General features: G+C 55.1%; 1 protein-coding gene and 1 non-coding gene across 4 annotated transcripts in view; both read right to left on the bottom strand.

The window, feature by feature from the left end:
• Window positions 1–6029: 6029 nt before the first annotated feature.
• MIGA2 (mitoguardin 2) overlaps window positions 6030–18760 on the bottom strand; it is a 39230-nt gene continuing 26499 nt past the window's right edge. For all 3 annotated transcript variants that reach the window (XM_054521183.2, XM_054521184.2, XM_054521186.2), the window contains 9 exons: window positions 18517–18617; window positions 17821–17936; window positions 15905–15977; window positions 15590–15676; window positions 10213–10311; window positions 9752–9886; window positions 8955–9008; window positions 8118–8234; window positions 6030–7835 (listed from right to left, as the gene is read on the bottom strand). In XM_054521183.2, the coding sequence (XP_054377158.1) occupies window positions 7629–7835; window positions 8118–8234; window positions 8955–9008; window positions 9752–9886; window positions 10213–10311; window positions 15590–15676; window positions 15905–15977; window positions 17821–17936; window positions 18517–18617 (989 nt within the window). In that variant the 3' untranslated portion in view covers window positions 6030–7628. The remainder of the gene's footprint in view (window positions 7836–8117; window positions 8235–8954; window positions 9009–9751; window positions 9887–10212; window positions 10312–15589; window positions 15677–15904; window positions 15978–17820; window positions 17937–18516; window positions 18618–18760) is intronic.
• LOC112135006 (U6 spliceosomal RNA) lies at window positions 17439–17549 on the bottom strand. Its single transcript, XR_002916328.3, has one exon. It is a non-coding gene; the product is annotated as a U6 spliceosomal RNA (small nuclear RNA).

Raw genomic sequence — 18760 nt, 5'->3', positions numbered from 1 at the left:
CACCTCGGCCTCCCAAAGTGCTGGGATTACAGGTGTGAGCCACCGCCCTTGGCCACCATGTGCTGTTTTGCTGCATGGGATGTACCGCCTCTCCTGCCCTACTTTGCCCAGCCTGATCTGGCTCAGGTGTCTCCTCGACTTACAGGTTTCCGCAGCCAAGTGAGGGGCCAGTACTGGGCTCTCACGGTTGCATTTCCTGTCCTGTCTCAGCCCTGACCTCACTGGACTGTAATCGGCTCCTTATCCCTCCCAGTCAGCGGCGGCTCTCAGACTTCATAGAGTGCCGAGATCAGCCTGTAGAAAACACAGATTCCTGGGTCGCAGTGGGGCCTGGGTTGATCCAGTAGGTCTGAGTTGGAGCCTAGGTGTCTGCATTCTTATGTGCTCCGGGGGTTCTGATACAGGTGGTTACAGCCACCACTGGAGAAACCCTGGGCAACATGAGGAGAGGGCCTGGTACAACCTGAGCCTAGTCCAGACCAGACGTAGAGCAAGTGCCTGATAAGTGACACGAGCGCCCCTGAGGTGAGTTGAGAATTACCCAGGAAATCCCACTGAGAGTGGCTCTGTCTGCGAGTGGCCAAGCCAGTAGAGCGGGGACCGTGAGCTGGCCTGTGTGGCCGGAGATGATGGTGACTCAGAACCCACCAGAGAGCCCAGAAGGCCCACTGCCCCTAGCCCTGCTGTGCACACTCCCAGCCTGGGCTCGTCGGGGTCAGCTGGCCTCGGTTTCCTCAGGCACTGCCATTATTAGCCTCTGAGAAGCAGGAGGTGTGAGGAGCGGGCCGGGAGCTTCCCAAAATAGTTCCCTGGGACAGGGCAGCCATCCAGGATCTGGGCCACATTGCCGCTCCCAAATAGGCCTTGGGAGCAAAGTCCACGAAATGCAGGCCTGTCAGTGCAGGGAGCCTCCCGAGGGAGGATGAGGATGAGGAACTACGAAATGAGAGGGAGTTACCCAGGGAGGGTTTTCCTGGCAGAGAGAACAGTGTAAGCCAGTGTCCTGGGGCCCAAGTGTGGCTGGATGAAGTGCACAAGAGGGAGAGAAGGGGTAAGGTGGTGGGGGGGGGCCACAGGGGCCTGATCACCCGAAACTATGAGGGCACTGTTAGTGGTGGGGACAGAGGGGAGCTCTGAAGGATGGGTTTGTTGTTGTGTTTGGTTTGGTTTTCTTGTTTAGAATAGAACATTCAGGGCAGGCACGGTGACTAAACCTGTAGTCCCAGCACTTTGAGAGGCCGAGGCGGGAGGATCACTTGAGCCCAGGAGTTCAAGACTAGCCTGGGCAATACAGCAAGACTTCATCTTTAAAAAAAACAAATTTTTAAAAATTAGCCAGGCATGGTGGTGCACACGTATGGTCCCAGTTACTCGGGAGGCTGAGATGGGAGGATCACAGGAGCTGGGGAGGTAAAGGCTACAGTGAGCTGTGATCCTGCCACTACACTTCAGCCTGGGCAACAGAGCAAGACCCTGTCTCAAAAATATGGCTGGGTTGTAATCCCAGCACTTTGGGAGACCGAGGCAGGTGGATCACCCGAGGTCAGGAGTTCAAGCCCAGCCTGGCCAACATGGTGAAACCCCGTCTCTGCTAAAAATACAAAAATTAGCCAGGCGTGGTGGCACATGCCTGTAATCACAGCTACTTGGGAGGCTGAGGGAGGAGAATCGCTTGAATGTGGAGGTGGAGGTTGCAGTGAGCCGACATCACACCAGCCTGGGCAACAAGAGTGAAACTCTGTCTCAAAAAAAAAATATATATATATATATATGTGTGTGTGTGTGTGTGTGTGTGTGTGTGTGTGTGTGTGTGTGTGTATATATATGTGGCTGGGTGCAGTGGCTCACTCCTGTAATCCCAGCACTTTGGGAGGCCAAGGCAGGCAGATTACTTGAGGTCAGGAGTTTAAGACCAGCCTGGCCAACATGGCAAAACTCCATCTCTACTAAAAATACAAAAATTAGCTAGGTGTGGTGGCATGCACCTGTAGTCCCAGCTACTTGGGAGGCTGAAGCAGGAGAATCACTTGAACCTGGGAGGCGGAGGTTGCAGTGAACCAAGATCGTGCCACTGCACTCCAGCCTAGGTGACAGAGCAAGACCGTCAAAAAAAAATTATATATATACATATATATGTATATGTGTATATTTCATACAGAAAATTTCAGAAATCAAATGTATACAGCTTGATGTGGTTTCACAAACTAAGCACACTTGTGTAAGCAGCCCCCACATCAGGAACCAGGAACTTAGGAGCCCTAGTGCCCCTCCAGTCACCCCAGGTGACTTCCAACTTCCAACACCATACCTTCAGTTTGGCTGGATTGTGTAATTTCATTTTTGTTTTGTTTTGTTTTGTTTGTTTTTTGAGACGGAGTCTCACTCTGTCGCCCAGGCTGGAGTGTAGTGGCGTGATCTCAGCTCACTGCAACCTCCGCCTCCCAGGTTCAAGCGATTCTCATGCCTCGGCCTCCCGAGTAGCTGAGACTACAGGTGTGTACCACCATGCCCAGCTAATTTTTTGTAGTTTTAATAGAGACAGGGTTTCACCATGTTGGCCAGGATGGTCTCGATCTCTTGACCTCGTGATCCACCCGCCTCTGAAAGTGCTGGGATTACAGGCGTGAGCCACGGAGCCTGGCCTGGATTGTGGAATTTCTGTCAACGGAAGCCTACAGTCTGCACTTTTTGAGTATGTGGCTTCTTCACTCACATTACGGTTGTGAGCGTTAGCCATGCTGCAGCCTCCAGTGGAAATTTGCTTCCTCTCATTGCTGTGCGGTATTCCATGGTGTGAACGTTCCACAGTTTATTTCTCATTCTAATCTTTTTTTATTTTTTGTAGAGACAGGGTCTTGCTGTGTTGCCCAGGCTGGTCTCGAACTCATGACCTCAAACAGTCCTCCCGCCGCCTTAGCCTCCCAAAGTGCTGGGATTACAGATGTGAGCCACTGCGCCTGGCCCCCATTCTAGTCTTGATGGACATTTGGGTGTTTCTAAGTTTGGGGTGTTAGAAGTACTGCTGCTGTGAACCTGTGCACTGCTATGCATTCGTAGCTGTGGATTCATTTCTGAGGGAGATGTGCCTAGGAGCCCTTGCAGGGTCCCATGAGATGGAAGAGGTGACACAGTCGGACCCAGCTGTTGGACAGGGGCTGGGCAGTGCAGGGATGAATATGGCCAGGAGCCCCAGGGAGGCTGCCCGAGCTGCCTGCCTCCTCTCTCTGAGCTGAGGGTTTGACCAGTGATGTTCTCGACGCTGGCTCTGTGCATCCTGAGAGGTGCTGCGTCCTTCTTGTTACCTTCACAACAGCCCTGCAAGGCAGCCCTAAGTGCGCCCAGCTTGTAGCTGAGGACGGCGAGGCTCAGAGTGGCACACTGTTTGCCACGGCCTCCTGGCCCAGGTTCAGAACCTCCTGTGTCTCATGAACCAAACTGCTGGCCACCTCCTCCCACTGCCCCATAGGTTATCAGACAAGCTCTGAAACCCAGGCTTTTCCAGAGCTGTCCCAGGGCAGGGTCTGGCCTTTTACCTCTGGACTTTCCTCTGGCAGGGAGTTCACAGACAAGGTGGCCCTGAGATTAGAGGTACAGAGTCTAACTGCACCGCACCCCAGCCACGCTGGTCTGTGCTCAGAGTCCCAGCAAGCCCTTAGGAAACAAGGCTCTCTCCCTCTCTTGGTGTCCCATATGGTTTGACTGTGTCCCCACCCAAATCTCATCTTGAATTATCGCCCCCATAATTCCCACGTGTTGTGGGAAGGACCCGGTGGGAGGTAATTGAATCATGGAGGTGGTTACCTCCCAAGCTACTTGGGAGGCTGAGGCGGGAGGATTGCTTGGTACTGTGAGGTCAAGGCTGCAGTGAGCTATCACACACCACTGTACTCCAGCCTGGGTGACAGAGTGAGACCTTGTCTCCAAAAAAAAAAGACCAAAACATTTGCCAGCATTGGAGGTGGCTACTATATCAGCTCATGTCTCTAAAATCTGTAAGATTCAAGCATTTATCCTTCTTTGAGATGAAGTTCATCCCCAGTTGATTGGGAAAAGCTCTTATTTTCAGCAAAGACATTAGAAAATTATTTTTGTTTGTTTGTTTGTTTTGAGACATAGTCTTGCTCTGTCACCCAAGCTGGAGTGCAGTGGTGTGATCTCGGCTCACTGCAACCTCCGCCTCCCAGGTTCAGATGATTCTCCTGCCTCAGCCTCCCAAGTAGCTGGGATTACAAGCATGTACCACCACGCCTGGCTAATTTTTGTATTTTTTTAGTAGAGATGGGGTTTCACCATGTTGGCCAGGCTGGTCTCAAACTCCTGACCTCAGGTGATTCACCCACCTCGGCCTCCCAAACTGCTGGGATTACAAGCGTGAGCCACCGTGCCTGGCCCCGAGAATTTTTTTTTTTTTTTTTTTAGGTGTGATCATGGTATTGTGGTTATTCTGGAGAATGACCTTGTTTTTTTAAGTTCAGGGGTACATGTGCAGGATGTGCAGGTTTGTTACATAGGTAAATATGTGCCATGGTGGTTTGCTGCACACATCATCCTGTCGCCTAGGTTTTTTTTTTTTTTTTTTTTTTGAGACGGAGTTTCGCTCTGTTACTCAGGATGGAGTGAAGTGGCGTGATCTCAGCTCACTGCAATCTCTGCCCACCGGGTTCAAGCACTTCTTGTCCCTCAGCCTCCCAAGCAGCTGAGACTACAGGCGCCCGCCACCATGCCTGGCCAAGTTTTTGTATTTTTAGTAGAGACAGGTTTCACCATGTTGGCCAGGCTGGTCTCAAACTCCTGGCCTCAAGTGATCCACCTGCCTCGGCCTCCCAAAGTGCTGGGATTACAGGCGTGAGCCACTGTGCCCAGCAGTCCCATCATCTAGGTATTAAGCCCAGCATCCACTAGCTATTCTTCCTGATGCTCTCCCTTCTCCCACCCCCTGCCCTCCGACAGGCCCCAGTGTGTGTTGTTCCCTGCAGTGTGTCCATGTGTTCTCATCATTCAACTCCCACTTACGAGAACGTGACTACCTTGTTTTTAAGCTCTGCTTAAAGGTTTAAGAGTAAAGTACATGTCTGAAACTTAGGCTAAAGTATTTTGGAAATACATGAAATAAACATGGCAGAATGTTGCCGGGCGCAGTGGCTCACGCCTGTAATCCCAGCACTTTGGGAGGATGAGGCGGGCGGATCACAAGGTCAGGAGATCGAGACCATCCTGGCTGACACGGTAAAACCCCGTCTCTACTAAAAATACAAAAAATTAGCCAGGCATGGTGGCGGGCGCCTGTAGTCCCAGCTACTAGGGAGGCTGAGGCAGGAGAATGGCGTGAACCTGGGAAGCGGAGCTTGCAGTGAGCTGAGATCATGCCACTGCACTCCAGCCTGAGTGACAGAGTGAGACTCTGTCTCAAAAATATAAAAAAGGCAAAATGTTAATTACATGACCAGAGGTGTTGGTTTTATATAGTTTTTTCAATTTTTTGGTACATTTGAAATTTTTTTTTAAGTTTCTTTTTTAAAAACCTTTAAAATAAAACTTGTGATTTCCAGCTGCCCATGAAAACTTGTAACAATCCGGCAGGCTTGGACCTGTTCCCAGTGTTCCAGCCCCTCCCCCTGGCTCTCACAGCTTGGAGGGGGTAACAACGTTTAAGCCTGTGAGTCTGCACCTTGGCAGGGTCCAGTGCCTGCATTTTACAGATGGGGAAACTGAGGGCCAGTGAGAATCGACTTCCCTAAGATGGTGCCTGAGCGGGGTCCACAGCCAGGCCGCCCACGTCGCATCCATGGCCTTCAGCGTGGCAGTGGCCGCTCCCCACCCTTCCCCTCGGACCACCCGGGCCCTCCCTGCCTAGGGATGGCTGGACCCTGTCAGGCAGCCAAGTGGCCCCAAGTAGGATCACAGCCCCCACCAGGCTTCTCCTGACCTTTGTCCCCCTGGAACCTTGACCCACGGCACCCCAAAGAGCAGGTGCCCTGCTCTGCCCCAAGAAGCAAACAGCCATGCACATAACCAACAACATGGCAAAGTGGAAGGAAATCGTCTCAATTGTTTATTCGACTCACAGTCAGTGCACACACTCTGCCATCCAAAAGTCGAAGCTGTGACAATCGACTGCCACAGGCAGTGCACGGATGTGTAAACAAAGACAAATGAAAATGCAAATCAGAGTGGGCGGGGCCAAGGCCCACTGTTACATTCACAGCACAGGGTAAGTGCAAAAGAACAGGATGTCAGGATGGGGGGCGGGGAGCACAGGGTCCTTCCTGCCCTGGAGGCTGCCTCCGGGCATCAGCCTGGGAGGCGGGTTAGTGCCCATGGATCTGGTGTCTGGGAAGGGGCCCACAGAAGATGGGCCACACCCAGCATCATCTCCTCTCTGTGGTGCGCCCTCCCATCCCCAGACCCCTTTCCGATTCAGGGGAGAGGGGCCCTGGTCACAGGAGCCAGTCCTCTGACTCCTGAGTGTGGAAACCCAGGAGGGGAGTCTGTTTCTCCCGCAGGCCTCTCAACCTGGAAAGGGCAGAGCCCCAGCAGAATGCGTTGGGGCCACAGACACCTGCTCGGGTGAAGACACTGGGAAGACAATGCCGGGCTGACAGGACCCCGCGGTGGGGGGAGATCGCTGCTAACAGGACTCTGTCTGCAGGCCCAGGGGAGGCTTTGCCCCCATGAGGCCCCAGGAGCGTTTGTGCCTTGAACTGAAGGCAAAGTGCTGGGCAGTTTCTTGTCCTAATGAAGGTAGGGAAGCTGGTCCGGCCACATACATCCTCTGACCTCCCCCAAGTGGTCCCCGGGCCCACGGGTGACAGGGGCCTGAGCAATCCCTGGTCTGAACCCCCAGCTCAGAGCCTAGCACCACCCAGGGAGGTCCAGGCTCATGGAAGGGGGATGGGCAGGGGCAGGAGGGCCCAGCCCCACCTCCGCCCGTCTTTGGTGGTGACAGAGGTGGGAGGAGAAAAGACGATCTTTGGCAGGGCGAGGGAATGTCAAAGGACAGTGTCCTGGTTTGGTGCTTGGGTTTGTCAAGGGCCCAGTCCCTGCCCAGAAGAGAGCACAGGAGTGGGAGGCCCACCTCTGCCCCACCTCTGGATGGCCCGGGCCTGCTGCCCACTAAGGTGGTCCCACTCTCCTCTGGAGTTGCAAACTCTGAGAAGGCGGCTGAGGTGGGGAGGGCATCAGGACAGGCCAGCTGGATGCCTGGATGCTGAGACCATACAGCCACAGGTGGCTTCTAGCTCAGGACACCGTGACCTTCACCACAGGGCTCTAGGCCCCATCCTTCACCTCCACCCTCCCAGCATTCTTGTCAGCAGCTCTGGGGCGATGGGAGGTTTTGGGGTTCCCCACCTGGGGCATCCCGGCTCTGCCTGTCCCAATTCTCCACAACACCCCCCTCTCTCACTGCCTTTCTCTCCCACAGGCCCCACTGGTCCTGGCCTCTGCTTCCCCCAGGAACCGTTCCATTCTTCTCCATGGAAATGTCCCCTCTGGGCCTTGGGGACTCCCAGATGACGGGGGGTGGGGCAAAGTCAGGGGCAACAGCCCTCAGCCACCACAGCTGTCAGATACCAACCCAGGGAAGGGAGGAGGAGCCTTCTCTCTGCCGCCCCCAGCCCGTGCTGCCTCTACTGCAGCTCCCCCAGGGGCCCATTCTCTCGGGGCAGTGCCCCATTCACGCCTGCGCTGCTGGCCGCGGGCACCCCCAGGTACCCCAGCAAGATCTCGCTGCGGCGCCGGGACAGCTGCAGGATGTCGTCTGCCAGCGCGGGCACTGACGTGTAGCGCACATTGTCCAGGTCGAACATGTCCCTCAGGTACTGCACAATCTGGTGCTTGGGGAGCAGGGCTGGTGTCGGGCCTGGCCCAGGCCACTGCCCACCATGATGCTCCCCAGGTCACCCGAAGTCCCCTTGTCCACCACCAGAGCCCCAGCCCGTCCTTTCCATCCCCAGGCTCCTCCCTCCCACTGCTTCCTCTGGACCCATGTGGGTCTGCCTCTGCCCTCTCTCTGGGAGCAGGCCCAGGCCCAGGCCCTCACCCCATTCCTGGCACCTCCCAGGGTGCCTGTGCCCAGGGCAAGAGTCAGGAAAGAACGAGAACTGCTCTCTGTTTACCTTGAAGAAAGCACAGACTTCAGCAAGCTGAGGCTTGGGTCCAAGGAAGCCGAAGGCTAGGACAGGGCTCACATGCTCCGATACGGAGTAGAAATGGGAGATGAAGCCGTCAGGCACCTGCGGTGGGCACAAGGCTGAGGGGCCAGGCTGGGGCCCAGGTAGGATAAGGGCACCAGGCCCAGGTGTCGCATAAAGGGCTGGGCTTTAGAGGTCGCTCCAGCTCGTGTACTTTCCTGCTAGATGACTCTGGGCAGTGACTCGAGCTTTCGAAGCCCATTTTAACTTCTGCAGACAGGGTAACCATGGGCCGCTGTGAGAACTGCAAGAGGTGGGGCCGTGGTGGCTCCGCGGGAAGTGCCTGGAGCACGTGGCCACGGCAGCTGGTATCAGCTAGACAACAGAGCCTGGCCCGCGGAGGGGAACGACAAACCACAGCCCAGAGAGCGCAGCCAGTCGCTGCCTGGGAGCGGAGATTACAGGGGCCTGACTGGGGCGGGGAAAGGGCAGGAGGGACAGGGCTCTGCTTGCTCCTAGGTATCCTGTCCCCACTGAGACGCCTGCACCAGGCCAGCTGCCAGCCCTGTGGCCACTACCCTAGGGTGTCCGTTCCCCTCCCCAGTGGCCTGCTCTGTGCTGGGCCTGGGGAGGAGAGGAAGTGGGTCTACACGTGCCTCCGGGGAGCTCCCGGCACAATGAGAGGTAACAGCGGAACAAGGGGACCAGGGCTGTGAGCGGTGAAGGCCAAGTGGCCCAGCGAGCCGCCCTGCACCCGCTCCGCTCCCCACCATACTGCCTCAGAGCCCAGCTCGTGCTCCCCTGGGCCTGCCAGTCACTCACCATCAGCAGCCTCCTCTTGGCTTTCAGGACCGACCAGCAAGCAGTGGCCAAGGCCTACATCAAAAATAGGATGTCCCCCGGGTTTCAAAATGGGCCTAGCCCACCGCCCCTCACCCTCTGCCAGCCCAGCACCAAGCCCTTAAACCCAGCTCACCCCACTCCAAGCAGGAAGATGGGGCTGGGTGCCTAAGCTCTGCTGCTTTCTCCTCTGATTTTGGACTCAGACATACCTAAACTTGCATCTTGACTCTAATCTTACTGCTGGATCTTCTCTGAGCCTCAGTCTCCTCTTCTGTAAAGGGGCACAACACAGCACTCCCACCTCCTTTGGTGGTTGTGGGAGCAATGCTTCCCGCCTGTAAACCGCCTCACAGAAGCCTGGGCCCAGGCAGCACAGCCTGGCTGCTGGAGCGTCACTGCTTGCCTTGCTGGGGGTCCTGTGCTGGGCTGTCTCTCGCTCTGTGCCTTTTTTTCCTTTTGGTTTTGCTTTCCCCTCTTTTAACTTGATTTAACAGGATGCATTAAAATGGAATCGAATTCATACCGGCACAGAAGTGAAACCATACAATAGGAAGAAAACGCACACCACCTTGGTTCTAAACTGGGGCACCAGGCAGCAACGGGGCACCGTGGAGGCTTCTCCAGAGCAGACTCTGGTCTCCCAGGCCTGGCAGCCGCGGATCTAGGGGGTAGGGGCCCAGTCCTGGTGCCAATGCTAGGGACAGAGGGGACGGAGCCAGGCAACCACACGGGCTAATGTGAGCAAGTGTGGGTCTGAGAGCGGGGCAGCGACCCACCGTCTCCTTGAAGCTGTCTGACAGCCAGCGGTTCCGCAGGACGGCGAGCACCGAGGCCGGGGGGTTCTCCAGGTCCTCAAAGGCGTCCATGAGGATGAAGTCCAGCACGATATCGAAGAAGCTCATGCATACCACCTACAGAGGGTGCCCCCGGGAGGCTCATGCATGGGGGCACTGCCGGAGCCTCAGGGCCACTTTCCAGATGGGGAGACTGAGGCTGGGGTCCAGGGCATGAGCACACGTGTGGGGGACACGTCTTCCCCGCTCTGCTGTGCAACGGGTATAGCTGAGGCCATTCCTCCCTCGGCCTTGGCCTGGGGCAGGGCAGGAACCGGGGGCTATGGGCAGTGATGGAACCGTCTCAGCCGCTTGGAACTGAGGTAGAGCTTGGCACAGGAACCCCCTTGCTGCTCAGATGCAGGGAAGCCCGGGATGTCGGGGTTCAGCACAAAGCAACTCACCCCTCGGCCCTCCAGCTCCAGCCGTGTCGTGGCCCAGGTCTCGGGCCGCAGGGCATAGCTCAGCATCTCCTCGTAGCTCTCCAGGAAGCCTTTGGGGCTCTGTGGAGAATAGCACGGCCCATCCTGTTCACTGGACAAGACCCACAGGGACAGGCTGGCCTGTGGATGGGGGACATGCCCACGCAGCAGGCACAGAGAAAACGCGGCAGAGAAGTGTCTCCTACTCAGCACAGCGTGCTTCTCCAGAGAACCAGGGCACCCAGTCAGGTCTCAAGCCAGCTCCTCTGCTGAGCACCTGCTGCCTTCCAGGAGTGCACAATGTGACAGTGTGATCTCACTTTGGAGGGACACAGGATGTGAGGATTAGAGTCAGGCAGCTGAAGGTTCAAATCTCCATGGCCTTGGACCTCAACAGGAAAGGGGAGAAGCTACAGCCCTGATGAGGCTCTTCTAGGGCAGTTGCCGAGCTCATGTGTGACGCAGTCAGTCCAGCGCCAAAGCCTTCAACAAACAGCGTTTAAAGCGCTACTGCATGGCACGGAGGCTCTCGGCACACATCCTTCACTCTCTGGGACCCTGGGGGTTAGCTGGGGTTTGGGACGCTCTTTTCAGATGTGGGTCTGCATTTATGAATGTAGAAAAACACTGAGTGTTAGGGTCGGTTCTCAGCGTGGATTAACTCGTGATTTTTTTTTTTTTTTTTTTTTTTTTGAGATGGAGTCTCACTCTGTCACCTAGGCTGGAGTGCAGTGGCACGATCTCAGCTCACTGCAAGCTCCACCTCCCGGGTTCACGCCATTCTCCTGCCTCAGCCTCCTGAGTAGCTGGGACTACAAGTGCCTGCCACCACGCCTGGCTAATTTTTTTTTTTTTTTTTTTTTTGAGACAGAGTCTCGCTCTATTGGCAGGCTGGAGTGCAGTGGCACAGTCTTGGCTCACTGCAACCTCCACCTCCCGGATTCAAGCAATTCTCTTGCCTCAGCCTCCTGAGTAGCTGGGACTACACATGCATGCTACCACACCCAGCTAATTTTTGTATTTTCAGTAGAGACGGGGTTTCACCATGTTGGCCAGGATGGTCTCGATCTCTTGACCTCTTGATCCGCCCACCTCGGCCTCCGAAAGTGCTAGGATTACAGGGGTAAGCCACCGCGCCCAGCCATGCCCAGCTAATTTTTTTGTATTTTTAGTAGAGACGGGGTTTCACCATGTTAGCCAGGATAGTCTTGATCTGACCTCGTGATCCGCCCGCCTCGGCCTCCCAAAGTGCTGGGATTACAGGCATGAACCATCGCCCCCAGCATTTTTTTTTTTTAAGTCTTTGTCTGTCACCCCGGCTGGAGTGCAGTGGTGCAATCTCGGCTCACTGCAGCCTCCGCCTCCCAGGTTCAAGTGATTCTCCTGCCTCAGCCTCCCAAGTAGCTGGGATTATAGGTGCCTGCCATCACACCCGGCTAATTTTTGTATTTTTAGTAGAGAAGGGGTTTCACCATGTTGGCCAGGCTGGTCTGGACCTCAGGTGATCCGCCCATCTTGGCCTCCCAAAGTGCTAAGATTACTGGCAGAGCCACCATGCCTGGCCCTAAATTTTTAAAAAGTATTTACATTTTAAAAATTTGCCAGGATGATCCTGGGCCATCCCTTAACCGCCTGGAGTCTGTTTTCTCATTGGTAAAAGGTGACAATGATGAAGATATGGGCTGGTCCTTGACACCTGAGCGTGCCCTGTGTCATCGCATAATGTCCCCAGGACACACCCATCTCCACAGGAGGACACTGATACACAATGAGGTTTTGTGGTTGCCCCACTGACACAAAGTTGAGCGAGTGGCCTGATGCTACAACCCCAGTGCCTGGGTGCCTCCCACAGGGCTAGCATCTTCCCAGGCCAGGGCCTGGCCCCAGTCCTAATAGGGCCACCTCAGTTACTGCTCCAGTCCCAGGGCTTGGTGCAGGCTGTGGCACTCAGGTGCTGCTAAATGGCTTTCGTTTCTTTTTGTTTGTTTTGTTTTTTGGTTTTTTTTTTTTTGAGACGGAGTCTCGCTCTGTCACCCAGGCTGGAATGCAGTGTCCCAATCCCGGCTCACTGCAAGCTCCGCCTCCCGGGTTCATGCCATTCTCCTGCCTTAGTCTCCCGAGTAGCTGGGACTACAGGCGCCCGCCACCACGCCCGGCTAAATTTTTTTGTATTTTTAGTAGAGACGGGGTTTCACCGTGTTAGCCAGGATGGTCTTGAACTCCTGACCTTGTGATCCGCCTGCCTTGGCCTCCCAAAGTGCTGGGATTACAGGCATGAGCCACTACGCCCAGCCTTTCATTTCTTTTTTTTTTTTTGGTCGCCCAGGCTGGAGTGCAGTGGCGTGATCTTGGCTCACTGCAAGCTCTGCCTCCCCAGTTCACGCCATTCTCCTGCCTCAGCCTCCCGAGTAGCTGGGACTACAGGTGCCCACCACCACGCCCAGCTAATTTTTTGTATTTTTAGTAGAGACGGGGTTTCACTGTGCTAGCCAGGATGGTCTCGATCTCCTGACCTCGTGATCCTCCAGCCTTGGCCTCCCAAAGTGCCGGGATTACAGGCGTGAACCACTGCGCCCAGCCTCATTTCTTAATAAAACCAAAGTCCCATACTGGGAAGGTTGCAAAGAGGAGCTCCCCAGAGGGTGGGGCCCTGGCACCCACCTTAACCCTCCTTCACTTGTTCACTCACCCAGCTTCCTGGGGAGGCCCACAGAGACCAAGTCCAGGGCCCAGGCTGGGTCCCAGCCACCTGACTTCACATCCAGTCTACCTTTCACCTGCTCAGTACCCTGGACAAGCCCCCTCCCTTCCTGGGGTCAGTGTCCCCATCCGCCAAGCAGAAACTGCAGTGAGGCTCGAATGAACTCCCCGCAGTGAAGAACCATCGAGTACACACTGAGGTCACCGCCAGGTCAACAGCCACTGCCGGGAGAATATCCGAGGAGTGCTGATGCAGTACCCGCCCTGTGCCAGGCCCTGGATGGGGCACACATCTGTGCCAGGAGAGTTCTGACACTGGCCCTCATGGAGCTAACTGAATAACGGGGGAGGAAGGAAAAGGCAGCCCATGAGCAGGAGGCAGGGTAGTGAGGCCACACCGCCACGGTGAGCCCAAGGGTTCTCTCAGGCCTCAGGGGATGAGTCAGGTGATGACCTCCTGGGGACAGAGAAGGGTACTCAGAAGACAAGTGACCAAGGAAGGGAGAGGGAGGAGGACAGAGGAAAAAGTGGTGTGGGGGGCTTCCAGTTACTGGTATATGTCCCACTTCCTAACCTGGGTGCTGGTTATACAGGCCTTGTCTTTCATTAAATCCTATACATAGGCCGGGTGTGGTGGCTCACATCTGTAATCCCAGCACTTTGGGAGGCTGAGGCGGATGGATCACCTAAGGTCAGGAGTTCGAGACCAGCCTGGCAAACATGGTGAAACCCTGTCTCTACTAAAAATACAAAAATTAGCTGGGTGTGGTGGTGCACACCTGTAATCCCAGCTACTTGGGAGGGAGACTAAGGCAGAAGAATCACTTGAACCTGGGAGGCGGAGACTGCAGTGAGTCGAGATCACACCACTGTACTCCAGCCCGGACAACACGGCAAGTCTCTGTCTCAAAAAAAAAAAAAAATCCTATAGATACTTTTTGGGTGGTTTTTTGTTTTTTTGTTTTTTTGTTTTGAGACAGGGTCTCATTCTGTTGGCCAGGCTGGAGAGCAGTGGTGCAATCATGGATGGCTCACTCCAGCCTTGAACTCCTGGCCTCAAGAAATCCTCCCATCTCAGCCTCTCAAGTGCTGGGATTACAAGTGTGAGCCACCGTGCCCAGCCAAATCCTGTATTTTTTACACTCTCTCCTATGTGTATTTCATAATAAAGTTAAAAAAAAAAAAAAAGATTGAGGACAGGTGTGGTGGCTCACATCTATAATCCCAGCACTTTGGGAGGCCAAGGAAGGCGGATCATCTGAGGTCAGGAGTTTGAGATCTGCCTGGGCAACATAGCAAAACCCTGTCTCTATGAAAAACACAAAAATTAGCCAGGCGCGGTGACGCATGCCTGTAATCCCAGCTACTCAGGAGGCTGAGGTGGGAGAATCGCTTGAGCCCGGGAGGTGGAGGTTGCGGTGAGCCGAGATCATGCCATTGCACTCCAGACTGGGTGGCAGAAGTGAAACCCTGTCTCAAAAAAAAAAACAAGATTGAGCAACAGTGTTCCTGAGGCAGAGACCAGCATATGCAAAGCCCAGATCAGGCAGCAGGTCTGGTGCACTAGAAGCAGGCCCTTCAGCCAGACAGGACGAAGTCACAGGGCAGCAAACCACCAAACAGAGCTTGGCCTTCACCCCAAGGGCAGCAGGCGCAAGTGAGGGTTGTAGGTAGCTGGCTAGTGAGGTCAGATGTGTGTTTCAGAATCATCTGTCCGACCTGTTCAAAAGCTTTGCTCAAACCCGTTAAAGAAAAAAAAAAAAAAAAAGGCCGGGCGGTGGCTCACGCCTGTAATCCCAGCACTTTGGGAGGCCAAGGCAGGCGGATCACGAGGTCAGGAAATCGAGACCATCCTGGCTAACACGGTGAAACCCCGTCTCTACTAAAAATACCAAAAAATTAGCCGGGCATGGTGGCACGCACCTGTAATCCCAGCTACTCGGGAGGCTGAGGCAGGAGAATGGCGTGAACCCAGGAGGCGGAGCTTGCAGTGAGCCGAGATCGCACCACTGCACTCCAGCCTGGGCGAGAGAGTGAGACTCTGTCTCAAAAAAACAAAACAAAACAAAACAAAAAAACAGACGAGTAACAAATCATCAAAAAAATTATGCAACCTCATCAATAATCAGAGATGCAAGGAAACACCCTTACATTGCTGGCAGCGATGTAAGTTGTGAAGGCCTTTTGGAGGGCAAACTAGCAATATCTGCCGGGCTTCTAAATGTCCAGGACCCAGAAATGTCATATCCAGGGCTCTGCCCCACAGAAAACCTCACAAGAGAGCAGTAGAAAGAAGATTATATAATGTTGTCTGTGATGGTGAACCTCAGACAGCCCAGGTGTCCATCAGGGAATGGAGGCCTCGTGTGGCGCTCTCCACACAATGGGACGCTCCACAGTTGGGGAAAACCCCTCCCGGTGCCGGCATGGAGAGATGGACGCCACATGCCACCACACTCCAGAGGAAAGTGCAGGATGGTAAGTAGGGCACAAAGGCTTAGAAATGGAATAACAATATCCACGGTTGCAGAGTCCACAGAACGGAGTAGGAGGAACGTGTATCAGCCTGTGCACAGGGGTTCCTTCTGGCAGGTGGGGTTCAAGGGGACCCTCTGTGGTTTGCATTTTATAATTTGCCCCCCTACCCTACACCCGCTACCTTCTCAGCCTTGGTCATCAGGCCTGTCACCATCTGTCGGCCCACTTTCCCGAAGAAAAGCTGGTTACTCTTGTCTTCCAGAAGCCCCTAGGGAAGGAGGAAGGGAGGGGAGTGAGCTGCCAGGCATGGCAGTCCCTCAAAGCCCACGGAGAGGGCCATGTAAGAGGCCGGGTAGGTGGCCCACCTGCCACAGAGGAGCCCAGTGTGGGAGCAGGCCTGGCCAGGGACCAGGAGGCCAAGTACATGCCACACAGCCATGGCCAGCCTGACTACCCCTTGCCTCCCACCCCCGAGGAACCCCCAGGCCACACCCACCTCGAAGGCCTGCCGCACACAGTGCAGCTTGGCCAGAAAGTCCTGGTCACTGTAGCAGCCCAGCAGCTCCGTCCTGAGGGGAGGACAGACGGCGTCACACAACCTGGTCCCTGCCCAGCGATGCCCCGGGCGGTCAGGTGGCACCTGGGTGGGGGGGTGGGAGGCTCTGCCTCCAGCCCTGGCCCTGCCTCAGCCTGGCAGTGTGGCCCCTGGCTGGTGCCTGTCTCCCTTGAGGCCTTGGTCTTCCCAGGCCAAAGGACGAGGCTGCCTGGATGATCTCTGAGGACGTGTCAGCCTCTCAGGCACTGGGTGCAGAGATGACCGAGGCCTCCTTAGGCCACAACCAGCCCCACACTTCACTGGCAAAGGACTGAAATGGCCAAACTGCCTCCTGACGGCAGATGTGGCGGATCACCCGGATCACTTCAGCCAGTGTGTGATTCATTTCTGGTCAGTGAACTTTTTTTTTTTTTAGACGGAGTCTTGTTCTGTTGCTCAGGTTGGAGTGCAGTGGTGCAATCTCGGCTCACTGCAACCTCTGCCTCCCAGGTTCAAGTGATTCTCCTGCCTCAGCCTCCCAAGTAGCTGGGACTACAGCCACGCACCACCACGCCTGGCTAATTTTTGTATTTTTAGTAGAGACGGGGTTTCACCATGTTAGCCAGGTTGGTCTTAAACTCCTGACCTCAAGCGATCTGCCTGCTTCAGCCTCGCAAAGTGCTGGGATTACAGGCGTGAGTCACGGCGCCCAGCCCAGATTTTTTGCTTTTTTTTTTTGAGATGGAGTCTCGCTCTGTTGCCCAGGCTAGAGTGCAGTGGCTTGATTTCCACTCACTGCAACCTCTGCCTCCCGGGTTCAAGCGATCCTCCTGTCTCAGCCTCCCAAGTAGCTGGACTACAGGTATGTGCCACCATGCCCAGCTAATTTTTATATTTTTAGTAGAGATGGGGTTTACACCATATTGGCCAGGTTGGTCTCGAACTCCTGACCTCAGGTGATCTGCCCACCTCGGCCTCCCAAAGTGCTGGGATTATAGGCATGAGCCACCCTGCCCAGCGCCAGATTAACTTTTAAACATACATACTGAAATCTGCAAGGCATGATCAAAAAGCCAAGTTCTCAGGCTGGGTGTGGTGGCTCACACCTGTAGTCCCAACACTTTTGAGAGGCCAAGGCAGGTGGATCACTTGAGGTGAGGAGTTTGAGACCAGCCTGACCAACACAGTGAAACCCCATCTCTACTAAAAAAAAAAAAAAAAAAAAAAAGTCAAGTTCTCAGTCTTATCATACAAAAAATTAATAAAAAAGTTAATATAAGATGGTGAAGAAGCCTAAACATAACCACAGACAAAGAAACTGAGGCTAAGAGAAGTTAAGCGACTTGTTCAGGGTGGCAGAACTTGGAGTCCGGGCCTGTCTGTCCCCACGGCCTGAGTTCCTGACCTCTCCATGGAGGAACTGTGTCCAGACACTGCACTTAGGGCCAGTGACCCTGTGTGGCTGTGGCTGTACCCACTGAGAATTTACTTTTGTTTTTATATGGAATGCTTAGTAAATCTGCGTGTTATCCTTATGCCGGGACCACGTTCATCTTCTCTGTATCATTCCAATTTTTTTTTAGTGTATGTGCTGTAGAAGCAAACACTCTCTCAGAATTTAGAACTGGTAGTAACTATTGTTCTTTATTAAGTATGTTCATTTGTTACTGTCATTATTGGTATCAGACCTGCCAGTATGGGTCCATCCAGGCCCTCTGCAGCTGGGGATGGAGCTGTCACCAGCTCACCACGGCCCTCAGGCAGCCTGGACTCACTCAGGCTGAGTCCTTGCCAAGCACCGCTGGCTTCTCCGCCTCCCGCAAGGGCCAGAATCACCCACCGCCTCCTGCTCCCTCCCTCCCTCCACACCTGCTCACCTGAGGGTCCGGCAGGGCACTCTGCCCTCCTTCACCAGCTGCAGGGCCTCCTCGTAGGCAGCAGCGGGTCTGGAGAGTGGGATCGGGTAATCTCCGGTCTGCAGGGACTCAAAGAGCTGGGAGAGGGTGCAGAGGAAGAGACCAGGGAAGCCCATGAGAGCAGCACGCCATGGCGCAAGGGCACCTGCCTGTTGGTCGGCCACAGCGGCCACCCCAGGTGCCTGCCCACTGCCAGCGTCTCTAAGGGGATGTCAGAGGGAACACTGGCCAGGAGGCCCCAGTTTAAGCCCAGCTCTGGCCCTCAGTATCCCCATCTCCAGGGGTCCTTCCCAAAAAGGCCATCTAAAGGACACATACACATGTCCCCCCATCCCAAGGAAGAACACAGTGCCTGATCCACGTGCCCATGGCAGGGGACTGAGGCCAAACAATGGGCACAGCGGTCTGGTGAAGGGAGAGGCCAGCATGGGCTGGAGCCCTTCGGGGCAGAACCCCTGCTCTCACCCACAGGACAACGGCCCCCGATTTCTCAGCACCCCCCATCCCCAACAGCTTCGAGGAGGCCCGTGGGAGCATCCAAATTCTCCCATCGGAGGAAATGCCTCCACTTTCCCATGACCCAGTGCCAGCCCCACGGGCCTGCAGAGGAGGCCCAGCCTTCACCCCACCCTGGGCTTGGTCCCCACCCCGAGTCACCTCGGTGGCAGAGAAGAAGGAATCCTCTGAGGTCAGGCTGTCCTCATCGTCCGCCCGCAGCCGCAGCGAGCCCTCAGTCAGGGGCAGCATGAGCGTCCTCTCTGGGAAGAGCAGTGAGAGAGAGCGGGGCTGAGACTCCCCGCACGGTGCTCGGCCGGAATCCCGGTACACGAAGTCCCCCATCAGGCCCAGGGGAGGCTTCATCCCGAGCCTGTGATTCCCATGCTCAATGGCAAAGCTCTGA

This window comes from Pongo abelii, chromosome 13 (genome assembly GCF_028885655.2).
Source record: "Pongo abelii isolate AG06213 chromosome 13, NHGRI_mPonAbe1-v2.0_pri, whole genome shotgun sequence".
Taxonomy (NCBI): Eukaryota; Metazoa; Chordata; class Mammalia; order Primates; family Hominidae; genus Pongo; species Pongo abelii.
This window is presented reverse-complemented; position numbering and strand designations above follow the sequence as displayed.